Consider the following 14,952-nt stretch of genomic DNA (forward strand, 5'->3'; position numbering starts at 1 on the left):
GCCTCCAGAGGTCCCTTCCAACCCCACCTCTTCTGTGAAAAACTCCTTTCTTGTGTTCTTAAAGGGCTCAGGAATACGCAAGAACCAAACTAGTGGACAGTGTTCCTCTTCCCTCACTGGTGGTGTGCCCTCCTACACTCACAGGACACTGGGTGGATGAAGTAGGCAAATTTTGCTCGAAAGAATATCTTAATCCACTGCACTACACAGGACCTCCTACTGAGAGAGCAAGGTAATCTATCTTGTATTTATGACTGGGATAGAGTAAAATATCACATGTGGAATTTTGCAATTCACTTTACTACTGAAGCATAGTTCATGGGCATGGGAAAGCTTGTGATGGTACCTTTAAAGGCTGAAATAATAACCTATGTAAGGAACACTTTAACTCCTTTTTTTTCTTTTTTTCCTTAAGATTGCAACACCAGGTGAAAAGACACAATCTCATAGTGGCTTCATATGATGTTGTAAGAAATGACATCGACTTCTTCAGGTAAGAATTGGCTTGTTTTCAGAGATTTTTTAATAGCTTAGAATTTTAAATACTACTTAAGTCTGTGTTCTTCTTTTCTAGAAATATTAAGTTTAATTACTGCATTCTTGATGAGGGCCATGTAATAAAAAATGGAAAAACAAAGCTGTCAAAAGCAGTAAAACAGCTGACTGCTAATTACAGGATAATTCTTTCTGGGACACCAATCCAGGTAACTGCCCCTTTTTTTTTTTCTTTTTTTTTTTTTGGATGAATAGCAGAAAACAAGCAAGACAGATCTATCAGTCCATTTTATTGTACCTTTTATCAATCACCTTGTTCAAAGTATACTTTGTAAAACAGCCTTTTGCTGCTAAATGCTTTAAGTGACATCTTTCTCCTTTCCTGGTTTACCCATGTATAGGGGAATGGGTGCAGGTTTTGTGGTACTAATGATGTTCAAAAGTTGTCAACTAGACCTTCTCTACCATTTCTTCTTTAAGTATCAGGCAGGGATAGTGAAATTAGCAGGAAACACAATTCTGAGAACTCCAGATTTGGGGCTTTGTTCTGGTGACTTCTGTGCAGTATGTGTCTCATCCAGGACTAAGATAACTGGTGTTTCCCAGGTTTTGTTGTCCAGAAGAACTCAAGGTGTGGCTTAAGACATCCAACACAGTAGAAAGTCCATTTATATGTTAAAGTGCATGTAGATGTATTCCTGTCACTCAGTTGGATGCAAGAGCTACCAAGCTCCTGCAGCTTGGAAGTGTGTTGAAGTGTTAGATTTGTAGGGTTTTGTAGGCGGCGTTAAATATGTATGGAAGTTTTTCTGATAACTTGTATTGATTTATTTCTTTTGAAAATAATTTATCAAATATTTCTTTTTATGTCCAGAACAACGTCTTAGAGTTGTGGTCATTGTTTGACTTCCTTATGCCAGGATTTTTGGGCACTGAACGCCAGTTTGCAGCTCGTTATGGCAAACCAATACTGGCAAGTAGGGATGCCCGAAGCTCCAGTCGAGAACAAGAGGCTGGTAAGGACCAAATGTTCAATCTTTGGTATTTTGTTTTAGCCTTCTAAATGAGAACTGTTACTGAAAAGAAAGTGTGGTCAGTTCCAACATCAGAGGCTGGGGGGGAGCTGAATGTTTTGAAAATCTTTTTTCTTCAAAAATACAGCTTCTGTTGCCCTCACTAGGGGTTCTTGCAATGGAAGCACTGCACCGCCAAGTTCTGCCATTCCTGCTAAGGAGAATGAAAGAGGATGTGCTGCAAGACCTCCCACCCAAAATTATTCAAGATTATTACTGTATTCTCAGTCCTCTACAGGTATGCTTAAAAAGTGGCTGAAAGTTTAGTTTTTTCAATACAGTTAAGACCACAGAGGAAAGACTTCTATATTCCTGTGTCAGTCTGATGTCAGCTCTGACATTCTCTAGGACCACAGGACTAAAAGGGTTTTCTGGTATGTGCTTAAAAATCTAATTTTAGCCTAGTTGTAATAGAGTATTTCTTCAGTTTAATTTCTGGCATTTGTTGTTCAGGAACAACATCTAGGCATATGCAGGCTGTTTTTAAATAATACTTTCCAGGCTGAAAGAAAACAAATGAAGGAGATTCCATTATTAATGGTTATGTTGTGTTGCATATGAAATAGCTTTCTTGATGTATGATAATTCAGAATTTTAACTTGGAACTAAACTCTGAATAGGACTGTTCGTTTTGTGTTTGGGGAAAACACATTCATTTTCTTGTCTGGGGCCTCATCTGCAGGTTCAGCTTTATGAAGATTTTGCCAAGTCTCGTGCCAAATGTGATATTGATGAAACCGTTTCTTCACTGAATGAAGAGACTGAAAAACCAAAGCTTAAAGCTACAGGTCATGTATTTCAGGTACAGATTGCTTTAGTAATTTTTATTTCCTATCACATACACTCTTGATAACTGTATTTTTATGGGTTTAATAAATTAAAATGAAAATACTGAACTGAAACATTTATGGCTATATGATCTAAGTAGAATATTTATGCCTGGATTGTGATGAATACCTGTTGTTTTAAATTATGGGTTTGTTTTAAGAAGCATAACCCTGTCTTGTATTTTTAATGTGATCTGCTCAACTGGTGTTCAGCTGTTTTGTGGATCTTGTAAAAACTGATTACTGAAAGAGCAAAACCTCAAAACAAGGGAGAAGTAATTTGGACTTCATCAGCTGGTATACTACAATGTTAAGATTCTAAAACATGGACAAAAAATTTCCTTAAGATTAGATCTGAATTTATGAAGGTTTGTGATCTTACAGAATTGCAGATTAAGTCTTGGCTAATTGGAAACAACAATTCTCAAAGGCTCTGCACTGCTCCCAGACCCACCTCCTCTACTGCACACTCAGATGAAAGTGTGGGAGATGTTAGTCTTTGCACTTCTGCAACAGGGACCAAGATTACTATGCATGTAACAGTTATTGGATACAATTGGAAATACAGGTTTTATTAATGTAAATGTCCAACTTTATTTTCATGAAAATACACCATAAGATCTACATTGTGAAATGTGGCTGAGTGGCCTCTGTACTTATAGTCAATTTTGTTCATCCTTTTTCTGAACCTACATTCTTGCTAACCATTTCTTTGACCTTCACTTCCTAAATAACTAAAGGCATTGCAATACTTACGGAAGCTATGCAACCATCCAGCCTTAGTGCTAACAACCCAACATCCGGAGTATAAAAGAATTACAGAGCAACTTGCAGCTCAGAATTCATCCCTTCGAGATATCCAACATGCCCCTAAACTGTCTGCTTTAAAACAAGTAAGTAGACATGTGGTTGTGCCTTTAAATTTTCTAAATGTCTACTGATGTTATAACTTAGAAGGTTTATTTAGGATTTTATCGGTATGAAAACGCTTCTTAATAAAATTAAGTAGCAAATGGAAAAGAGTACAAGGATATTCCAGGTATATTTTTCCTGATAATTCAAGGGGGAGCACAATCTTACTTCAAGGTGATGATGTTTACATAATTTTTGCTGCCATATTGGAAACCTTTTATTTTGTTTTATTTCTGTCTTTTTGGTTGCTGAAAAATTTGTCTCATGTATTATACAGGACACTATTACCTCGATAAAGTTAAATTGTATTACTTAAATTCTACTGTAAGTAAAGCTAAATGAAGAAAATTACTTTTCTGGCAGTGCTTAATTTTTTTCATAGTTTGACACTGAAACCAGACTTTGCCTTATGTCATTTAAGTGACTGTCACAGGCTTCCTTCTGTAGTTTCTCCCATTTTTACTTTTGATAGTCCATGAATGAATGTCAATACTTACATGAGATCTACTGCCATTCTGATGATACACTTCAATGTTCTGTTACTTTCAGCTGCTGCTAGATTGTGGTTTGGGGAATGGTGGATCTTCAGAAAGCGGTACAGAAGCTGTTGTGGCCCAGCACAGAGTACTTATCTTCTGCCAACTTAAAAGTATGCTGGATATAGTGGAGCATGACCTTCTCAGACCTCAGTTACCTTCAGTCACTTACTTACGACTAGATGGCAGCATACCTGCTGGTCAGAGGCATTCCATTGTTTCACGGTACGTGTTATCCCCTCATAACCATATGGGGCCAACTGCAATGAACTGTATGCTGCATAATTGTTCTTTTGTCTACCTCAAAGCAGTTAAAGCTCATACATCCTTTATTTAAATGAAACTTAACCATACTTAACTTTTTCTTGTATGCAGGTTTAATAATGACCCATCTATAGATGTTCTTTTGCTCACCACTCATGTTGGTGGACTGGGACTTAACTTAACAGGGGCTGATACAGTAGTATTTGTGGAACATGACTGGAACCCGATGAGAGACCTGCAAGCCATGGATCGAGCACATCGCATTGGGCAGGTGAAAACCTCTTCATTTCCCATAAGTGGGGTTTTTTCTTGCTGAACTCGAATTTGGGTACGATAGATTGTAGCGTATAAGAAGTGACATCTGTGGGTTTCCACCAAGCTTCTGTTCATGCTGATTTCTTGCAAATATGCCAGATGCTGAAGTGTGTACTTTCTTATTCCGTCTCCAAATTGGTATGCCACCTTCCCTATACTTCCTGAGCTACTGAGGAGAGGCCAGGAAAGAATCACCCTTCAGTAGAGGAAGAGATATGACAGAGGCAAGGAACTGAAGGAAAGCCCCACAGGGTTGTCCTTCTCTGATGCTTGAATAGGGAAAGAATGACTGCTGTTAGTCTTCCTGTACAGCTGTAAAAAGCAGTGAAGTCTTCCAAAGTACAGATGCAGTTGAAAATGCCTCTACTATACACTGGCATATTCTTTTCATCTAGCATTTGTCAGACTTACTGAGTACAGTTACTGAAGGGTAACTCCAAGCCAAACTGCTTCTAGACTGTCCATGATGAACACTGAACACTTATGCTCTCCTAAATACCTAAGATGATACTCTATAGCTAAGTGTGTGCTTTTCTTTCAGAAACGTGTTGTTAATGTGTATCGCTTGATAACCCGGGGAACTCTGGAGGAGAAGATCATGGGTCTTCAAAAGTTCAAAATGAATATTGCAAATACAGTGATCAGCCAAGAAAATGCAAGCTTACAGAGCATGGGAACAGAGCAGCTTCTTGATCTGTTCACTCTTGACAAGGTAAAGAAACATTTTTACAAATACCTACCAAAAATAGAGTAAGCTTAAGGAAAAGCTTTGCTTTGAAATGTAAAATTTAATCACATGAATGCTTTAAGTTGGACTGATGAACAGTAGACAGCTCTCTGAAAAAACAGGAGGAAGTGATAGTTCCCCAAAAGAATCATCAGACCTGAAGAATATTTTTAGTCCTGAAAACGTTATTCTGTATATTAACTGTATTTTTTTTTTCTTTTGCAAAGGATGGGAAAACTGAAAAAGCAGATACTTCTACCTCTTCTGGGAAAGCATCAATGAAATCAGTACTCGAAAACCTTGGAGAACTTTGGGATCAAGAGCAGTATGACACTGAATACAGTCTTGAAAACTTTATGCATTCGTTAAAGTAACCATCACATGTTTGTAATACAACTGCTGCTAGTTCACATTTTTCTGCTGATATTCAGCAAACTTCAAAGCATATAGAGTGAACCTTTAGCTTAATGTGTAAATAGACTTATTGAAAGAGGAATCTTTAGAAGAGTGGCACCAAGTAGTGTCACCTGTTTCACTGGGAAGTTATTCTGTCTTAAACGTTTGCACTGTATAAAAGAACTTTAAATGTACACATTGTGAGGTGGTTTGAATTTTACTTGTTCTGAACAGCTGCAAATTCTTACTTGGTAGAAGAATTAAAACAAAGCAGGTTTTTACATTTGTTAACAAGTGTTACTTGTGTTTTGAAGTTAAGTCCACCATTATTTCTTTCTGTATCTATAATAGTTTTGTACAGTTGTTTCAGTGAGTACTTCAGGTTTTTCAGTGTACATTTTTCTTTTAAAAAAAGCAACTTGCTTTTATGGTGTATTAAAGCAATTTTCAACTTTAACTTACATTTGGATCATTTCAGGACTTGTATCACCAGAGGCAAAGCCTAGAAGCCTTGGAAGTATTGAATAATTAAATGGCACTAGGCCTGTGCACTCACCTTTTGTACATTGAGTATAAATATATCATGCTATTCAGTCTTTTGACACCATCTTGAGAGAACAGCTCACTTGAACTTTTTAATGTAATGAGCTCTATTAAATACAGGTAGTGGCCTATTTGAGGCCATGTTTGCATCCTGTTAGCAAGGGTGTACTTTTTTAATTTATCTATAAGGCTAGAATATAGCCACTTTGAGAGATGCATGTATTCAGTATGTTTCAATCCTATATATTTTTTGTAAGTAAAAGAAGAAATTAAATATACAGACAGACGTTTTCCAGAAGTAGATTTTACACTGTCTAGGATTCTAAAATCCATGCTAAAGTGACTGTTTACTAAACTGATGCATGATTTAAAGCTTCTTAAAGGAATAGGGAGGACTTTTTTCTTTAGGAGAAAAAATATATATAGAAATACCTACATTCAGTTTGAGGTAATGGATAGTTGAAATTGTGTAACAAAGATAGTAAAGGACTTTAATAGCAGTAAGTGAGATAAATATGGCTGTATGATGTGCAGCTTTTTATAAAAGGGAGGCAGTAGTAAAAGTGTGTTTCTAGATGTGCATATGTACCAGTATATGCACTTTTTATAAATATTAAATTATAGATAACTTACAGCAGTTGTCTGAATACATAGAATATATGTATAAATATAAAACCTAAGGTTTGTAGCTTGCTGTGTGCTTAAGCATCAGAGCTTAAAAACCACCAGAGACCTCAACTATTGTAAAATAAGATTGTTTTAAAACTATATAAATCAAGACAGTTCTGCAACATTGGAGATGAATTAATGTCACATTTCAGTAGTTATGAACTGCCAGATTGTAACTAAATTAGCATTCCACAAAAATAAAATAAACTGGGAATATATAACTTGGTTTTGTCCATGTTTAGTTTTGTTTCTGTAGAGAAGACTTAGCTGGCTATATTAAAAAAAATAATGCTTTTGGAAATTACAGCTGGATTACTAGTGTTAGTTCATTTCTACCTTCATATTTAGAATATTTCTGTTGTGCTTTTAACTGATGATCCAAGCAGGGAAGACAAGATAGGGCTTGGTGTTCTGTTTGCAGAGAAGTTACAATGCTGGAATACTGCATACTTGAAGATAACTTGGTGCAGTAATTTGGTGACAGTGCCTAGAAATAACAAGATATTTGAATAAAGAAACCTCTTTAGTCATAAAACACTGCATATGTTTTTCTTCAAGAGTTTTTTCATAAGAGTTCAGTGGTAGGAAACTGTTCGGCTCCTGGTGGAAAAGAAATACACAGGTAAAGACTGTCTTAAACCAGTTATTTATCACATTGAGGTTGCTATGCAACCATAATAATTTTAGTGATGGCTCTCTTGGATATGACATCAAAAAGACTTGTGCACCTGGAGAAAGGGGGGAGCAGAACCTAGAATAACTGTTTCAAGATTATTATATGTACTGACTGACCTTAAGGGTTCTGTGAATTAACACTTTCAAAATGGAAACCAGCAGGAACACTGCACCAAGGATATAAAACATTGTTTTTAGTTACTTTAATATTTAACGAAGAGCTCTTCTATGCTTTCCAAGCCAGCAGACCATTTGTCATGATTGGCTTGTTTGTGCAGTGTTCTCAGTGCACAGAACTGGATTCATTTACAGCAAAACTCAAGCAAGAAATAGCTCTTGGAATGCCTCTAGCTGCAGTCAGCCTGTTTATTGGGTATTCAACTGGACCAGACCAGGGTCTGGGCTGGAATAGAAAAGGTGGGGTTTTTTATTTCTAGGCTGAAATAAAAACTTCAGAGGTGTCAAGGTCTCAGCACCAACCATATTGCTCTCCAGCTCTGCCCCTACTGCAGACATGGAATGCAGATATAATGAAGACATAGCCTAAATCTTGACCGGCTGGAGGCCTGAAAAAGCCCATGAACTGTGAGTAGAACTGCACATAGAGTCATAGAATGCTTTGGGTTGGAAGGAATCTTAAAGGCCATCTTGTTCCAACTCCCCTGCCATGGGCAGGGACACCTTCTGTCCGACCAGGTTGCTCAGAGCCCCACCTAACCTGGCCTTGAACACTCCCAGGGATGGGGCATCCACAACATCTCTGGGCAGCCTTTTCCAGTGCCTCATACCCAAGGCTTGATGCAGTGTGTGTAATTTGTACAGAATTAAACTAGTCTATCTCGTAATTTAGCATCAAACAAGCACCAATAGTCATCAGAGCCAGACCTTCAAATTAATGTAGTTCCCAAGTCAAAGCTTGCTAACCTGAGAAAACTAAGTACCTCTTACTGATGACCACATTCTGGGCTGGAAGAACTACTTTGAAACAACTGTACACCTAATGGTGCTTTCCAACCAAGTTTTAGGACTGCTTGAAATTCTACTTAAAGCTAAACGAAGAGCTACCTTCTGCAAACATGCACCAAGCCTGCATAAACACAACTTCTGCAATGCCTGTTGTACTTAGCTTAACTAAGAATTCAATCTGGCAAGTCTGTTTCCATGTATGTTATCTTTGGAATCCATTTAAGCAGGAAACTGCCTTGCTTTCTGCAAATGTTATGGCTATTGCAGGTTTCTAGGTTGGTGTGTTTTTGTTTTGTTTGTTTTTTAAATCCTGCTTCCTAATGCTTTTGGAGGTTTTCTCCAAGCTTAGAGAAACCAAAATTACACTTAATATCCAAGGTATACATAGACAGTGATTTAGTAACTCTAATTAGTTCAAGTTGAATATTTTGCTTTAGTCCTTTGTACTATCTCTACAAAGCTTAAATTTTACCTTAAAATTGCCAGACTTAAAGGCAAATGCTTATTTTTACCATTAGCGGTATCCCCAACTTTACTACCATCTCACAGTAAGGCAGGGTAAGGTTGTAAGGCAAAAAGCACATCTTTCTAATTAAGCCTTAATTCAAGTGAAAATAGGGCAACTTAAGCTATGTTAGGAACTGTGGAAAACTTCTAAGATGAAAACATATTCACATATCAAAGATTTTATTAACTTGCTTACAAATGATGAATAATAATACAGTGTTAACTCTAGTGAGGTGTGCAGTGTTAAATAGAGCTTTGGTACATGGCAAGCTTTAAAGGTTTTAAGGACCACAGCAATAACTGACTTGTGCTAAGTTGCTTTGTAATCAAAAGCTTGGAAGCTGCAGTTTTTTCTTTAATCCAGGCAGAGAAGTGCTGCAGTAAATATGCAAGAAGACTAGAGAAGAGTTCTTTAATAGCTGTCCTTTGCTAAGGTTAAGACGTTTTTTTGAACTTCTTGTAAACACTGGGATCCAAACTTGCAACTGTACATCTCAAGTTGTATCCAGCTGGCATTGCATTTGCACAAACCAGCACACATGAATTTAGGAAATTTCTTAGGTTATCTATCCCTCCCCCAAATCTTAAAGTCACACATTCAACACTAGTTCTATTTTCTTAGCTCAGTCATGTGGGTAGGCCAACTTGGAGTTGCGTGTCTGTTATTAATTTACCAAGTAATCAAGAAACACAGTTACAGATGATGACCTGCAGTATTTTCCTTTAACATAAAATTCAGACCAGGATTTGCCAGGTTATAAGAGGAAAATTCCACAAACTAAAGGAAAACATTTACTGCTCAATTTCCCTTTTCAGATGAGGAAAAGGAGTCAATCCAGAGACCAGAAACTTCAAACCCATAAATTCTGACTCAGGTGCAAAAGCTGCAGGAATGGGGAAAAAGAAAGGATATACTGCATCCTGCCAAAAGGCTGTTCCAGGGACACAGCAAATTGAACTACTCTGCTGTTCAGTCAGAGGCTCAGAAATAGCTGAGCTTTCAGAACATGCTGGCTGTGTCTCCAATACACTCCAGTTCCAGGGGCCTTTGCGGGGTGATGCTGTGCTGTCCATGCCAAGTCTGTGCCTGCCAGAGATTTCCCATATGTCAGGGTAATTACATTTCACAGTTTATGCAGGCTGGATGCTTAGGTACTCCATTGAGAAACCAGGAATACTTACCAGTATACTGGGAGCAAGTGAATTGTGTGGTTAACTGCAGTGGGCTTTTTGCTGCTGTTTCTGTGTTAGTTCTCTGAGTAAATGTTGTGCTCTCCAGATACACATTTATGTATTCTGACCCTGTTTCACATGACTCATACTGCACTTGCAACGATTTAATTATCAATCACAGCCTAGTATCTGAGAAATAAAGACTTCAAGTAGAAATCTGGAACGGTAAGCCAAGGGAAGAGCTAATGCAGATGTTAAAATCTAATTGCTTTGCAAGAACAGGACTTGAAAAAAGTCAGTTCAATTTGTCACGATCTCTGCTGTAGCCAGAGAAGGAAGGCATTAAAAAGACATCTACTACCAGAAGATGACACACTCTGATTCCTGCCTTTCTTCTGAATCAGAGCCACCTCACTTAGGAGCAAAATTGACTTTTGACTCTGCGCTACCAAACCAAGTGTGGCTTTAGGAAAATGCTGCACTGTATGCTGATCCATTTCTCCACGCTGCCCACATGTCCACACAGTCCCAATTATAAAACACTTCTGGGACATTTGCAACTGTTCAATCTTCATGCTTCTATTTTGTGAATATCATCACTCACAAACCACAACAATATCGTCAACTAAACTAAAAGTACTGAGGTGCTATTTCCTGTTCATTTGGATGCTTTGGATACCTATATAAACATGGGCAAAGTTAATTTCTGGGCATAAAGTCAAAATACAGCCCATACTCATATTCAAGAGAATGTGTTTTCAAGAGGTGGCAGAGGAAGGAATCAGCACACTAACAAAACCAACAGTCAGTGCTGGCCCACCAGAGTTTGTCTTTGTTTACAACTAATTTAATGCTCAAACACTTAGGCATCGTATCAGTTAAATTATCAGTTCATTTGCAAGCTGGAAAGGACAACCTGGCAGAATTCAAAGTTGACACTTCTGCTTTCTTTGCTGCCCTGGTGAGAGCTGCAAGATGTGATCAGCATTTCAGGCTTCTCACGGCCGGTGCAGTCAGCAGTAGTTAATTATTGTTTATAAAATGCAGAACTGTGTGTTCTCGCAGTTACAAGTTGCATCACTCGTTGGCTGTGCCTATTATTTATCAGCTGAAGAGCAAGGCAGCAAACAAAGCAAGAAGAGTGAAAAAACACAAACCCCCATGACAGTTTACATGGGCTGTGTAGGGCCAGGGAAAATGAAGGAGGAGGAAGGGACATGGAATGCACTTGCCATCAGCCCATTTTCCCTGGCTCAGTTTGGTTTATTTCTCCTGGTTTCCCACTGTGCAGTATTTTTGCCTCCAGTACAGATGTGGTCGCAGCTGCCGAAGCCACTACAGTACTGCTGTGGAAGAGATTAGAAAGCCTGACCCCTGGGAGCCTCTTGTGTGCTGCTCCTCTTCCCACTCGAGCAGGTAAAGTAGCTCCAACCACCAACACAGGAGCCTGCTGTGCCACCCCAAGGAGAAAACAAGCCAGCCAGTATCGAGGTCCAAATAAGCTGAAGTGGCAGACGGCTATGAACACCCTACGAACAGCTTGTTGCACCTGCACAGAAACCTGGAGAGAAACTACAACCCTTACACAAGAGCTCCAACTCTGGCTGTGAGGATGCAGCAGCCAATGCTGCCTTCATAGAACCATAAAACCACGGAATATCCTGAGTTGGAAGGGACTGATATGGATCATTGAAGACCAACTCCTGGCTTGCACAGGACAGCCCAAGAATCCCAACATGTGCCTGAGAGCATTGTCCAAACACTTCTTGAACTCTGTCAGGTTTGACTGCTTCCCTGGGGAGCCTGTTCCAGTGCCCAACCACCCTCTGTGCAAAGAACCTCTTCCAAATATCCAGCATAACCCTTCCCTGCCTTCACGCCCTCGCCATCCCTCACACTCATAATAAAAAAAAAAAAAAAAAATAGAAGAAAAGGCCTCAGAGCCACGAGTCCCTCCCTGCTCCTCAGGACTGGGGGTTCACACTCACTCTGTCCCCACTTCACTCACACGGGGGGCAGGGATGGACGGACAGACCCTCAGTGCCTGTGAGGCCGTGCCAGCAACCGCGCCAGCTCCCAGGGGTGGCCATGGTGTGGGATCCATCACGGTCCCCACCGCCTCTGAGGTCCCCCCGATGGTCACCAGCACCCTGTGTGACCCAGCCTCGAAACTCCCCTCTCCCCTTTTCACCCCCCACCCGGGTTTGCCAGCCCCAAAACCGACCCACGCCTCAGAGCCCAGCACAAGGCGGGCAAGGCCTGAGGGCTGTGAAGCCGAGATGGGGATGCCGGGCCCGGGCAGGCAGCTTTGTGCTGCTGGAGTGTTTGCAGAGCAGCAAAATCACCAGAGTCATCTGCATCTTGTCGGATTCCTGCCAGGTGAGGATCAGCCTGGATTTGGGGCTGAGTTGCACACTTTGCAGATTTATCTGTTTACCCATTCAGGGTGTCTAGAGGCAAGGGGGGGTTCCTTTGCATTTCGTTAGTCTGCTGCTGATCTGTCACAGAGTAAGGCTTGCATCCGTGGCAGGGATGTATTCAAAGTACTAAATGACTTTTGCAATTATTAGATGCCTTTATCAGCTTTGCTTTGGCATTTAATCAGCCGCAAAAGCTATTTATTGCCTCATAAACTCCTCTGCAGCAAACATTATCCTTTAATTAATCCCTGAAAATTACAAAGGCTGATGAGGTAACCCGTTTTTCACACCACCCAATTAAGCTTAGGAGAATTTGTTTCCCCTTTCATTTTGTTTTTAGACATTTGTCAGCTGGCCCAGTCAGAGGGCTTGTTAGGACAGGTAGTAGCAATTTAGCAGCATGTCCCAGGTAACAAATACCAGGCAAGTCATTGAGCTGTGAGGATTATTCACAGCTGAGAAAGTTGGGAGATGAGTAAAAGTTAAACCCTAATTTAATTAACATTAAAATAGGAAAAGCAATCTGAACAGCATGTGGCTTCAGAGTTAAATGATGTTACAGGCTCATTAAAAGATTGGACCAGCTGCTAATTAGGAGTTTTTGAAGCTGAGGACAGAATGGCAAACCTCCTGCATACTGAAAGATTTCAGATGCATACTTGATTTGTATTTCATTAACTTTTGTACATCAGCACTCATAGAAATTCAAAGCATCTGAATCATCAAGATCTGTCTGTGTCTAGAAGAACTCAATACCTTAGGATTTCCCCTAGAATAATGTTTTGTAGTCTGTATACAAGGTTTTTTACAGCACAGACAAAATGTTTTGCTATTTCCAGGTACCTCATCCCATACCTCCACCAGAATCAGACATTAGTTTTAAACTAAAGCAGTTCACAAAATAACAGAAATATTAGGTATCATGATTTCCAACTTTTATATGGCCATATGAGGGCTAGAATTATAGCAGGAAATTCAATGATCTCATGTAAACTTGTTGATTCTACTGGGGACAAGGACAGAGGAGCAAGAAACATTCTCCTAAATATTTGGGAGCTGGTAATGCTGAGTCCTACCTCCTTGCTTCCCATATACGATTGATAAAAACTCTTGTGGAATTGCCATTGCCTACTTGGAAATATAATGTCAAGAAAGAAGGTATTTTCACATATTTATCCAGGTTAGTTACTAAGTTGCAAAAAGGTTTCAGGATCACATAATCAGCCAGACCTACAGCCAATGTTTCATGATCTGTGACTTGTATTTTAGGAAACACCTAGTGATGTAGGTAGTTAAGGAAGTATAAATTTGGCAGAGCACACGAAGCACGGGAAAGGAGATTTCTCCAAAACTCATCGCACAAATTTCCCCATCAGCATTTAAAATTTCCAAAGGAAATTCTGAAAGGAAAAAAAAAATCTCTTGTGTTTGAGAAATGGGAAGAGAGAAAGAGAAAACAGGAAAAAAATATTGCCTCCCATGTTTCTTATGGCTTTTTGTTTTTCCTCATCACTGGAAGAAAAAATCCAACTCAAACTCACAAAAACTTCAACGTTGTTCTAATCCTAGCTCACAGCTGCTGGGGAATTTACATCTCTTGTGTCAGGTGTTAATCACGGTGAGACTAAAGAGCAGCTCCACTACAGCGAGTCTTTCTATGTGTTAGTAGGTGGTAGCATAGTCAGGACTCAAATTATAAGAGATTATGTTTTCAGAAATGTATTGAAAACTCCAACCCAGCAATTATGTTTTCCAAAGGAGTCCATTTGTGCTGTGTTACTGCTGGAGACATTCTGCATTGCGTAAATGGTGCGTTCTGGCCACCTGAGTTTCTGAAATGTAAGTAGGGGAAAAAAAGATGAAGTAGGTGGATACTGTTAAAGTAAAACTTTAGAAGCTACGAAGTCTAATGCTTTATGTCCCAGGAGGAGTTGTGGTGAGGTGATGTAGTTTTATGCAGTGATAGATGGTACAAAAGTCAGCTTCCTGTACTGCTGGGGAATGGAGGGCAGGTCTCTCCAGTGGTGAGAACACCAGTTGCCACAAAGCAACACAAATTGAAGTATCATAGGGAGCAAAGAGTGGGAGAGTGTGTAAGGATATCAGGCTGCTCACTGTGGTCTGGCATTTTGTGTGCTTCTCAATGGAAGGGACTATAATTGTGTCTCTGCATCACTCATTTTATGCATGTTAAAGCAAAACTTCCTTTGGCTAAAGTGCATAAAAAGTCACGGTACTGTAATTGCTACTTACCTACAGTTACTTGAAAAACATTCTCTTGACTGTGTAGTGGATGCAGGAACAAAACAAAGAGAAGGGAGTTTGTTTTCCCCAAATTACATCACATCACACAAACTTCTATTACGCTTCTTTTCACTGTTGTTTCAAAAAGATGACAGCATCCTACTCAGTGGGCCAAAGGAATGATAATGCATTCTTACAGTGTGAGGAAAT

The 14,952-nt window shown here is 39.4% G+C and overlaps 1 protein-coding gene across 2 annotated transcripts in view; it reads left to right on the plus strand.

Annotated features, from left to right (window-relative positions):
• The window catches only part of BTAF1 (B-TFIID TATA-box binding protein associated factor 1), a 48,833-nt gene extending 41,541 nt beyond the window's left edge, over positions 1 to 7,292 (plus strand). For both annotated transcript variants that reach the window (XM_051800652.1, XM_051800651.1), the window contains 11 exons: positions 65 to 232; positions 416 to 493; positions 575 to 704; positions 1,370 to 1,511; positions 1,676 to 1,806; positions 2,251 to 2,370; positions 3,136 to 3,288; positions 3,857 to 4,068; positions 4,219 to 4,378; positions 4,964 to 5,134; positions 5,377 to 7,292. In XM_051800652.1, the coding sequence (XP_051656612.1) occupies positions 65 to 232; positions 416 to 493; positions 575 to 704; positions 1,370 to 1,511; positions 1,676 to 1,806; positions 2,251 to 2,370; positions 3,136 to 3,288; positions 3,857 to 4,068; positions 4,219 to 4,378; positions 4,964 to 5,134; positions 5,377 to 5,523 (1,612 nt within the window). In that variant the 3' untranslated portion in view covers positions 5,524 to 7,292. The remainder of the gene's footprint in view (positions 1 to 64; positions 233 to 415; positions 494 to 574; positions 705 to 1,369; positions 1,512 to 1,675; positions 1,807 to 2,250; positions 2,371 to 3,135; positions 3,289 to 3,856; positions 4,069 to 4,218; positions 4,379 to 4,963; positions 5,135 to 5,376) is intronic.
• The last annotated feature ends 7,660 nt before the right edge of the window (positions 7,293 to 14,952 follow it).

Source organism: Manacus candei, unplaced genomic scaffold (genome assembly GCF_025592945.1).
Source record: "Manacus candei isolate 608988 ecotype Guabito, Panama unplaced genomic scaffold, ASM2559294v1 h1tg000050l, whole genome shotgun sequence".
Lineage (NCBI taxonomy): Eukaryota > Metazoa > Chordata > Aves > Passeriformes > Pipridae > Manacus > Manacus candei.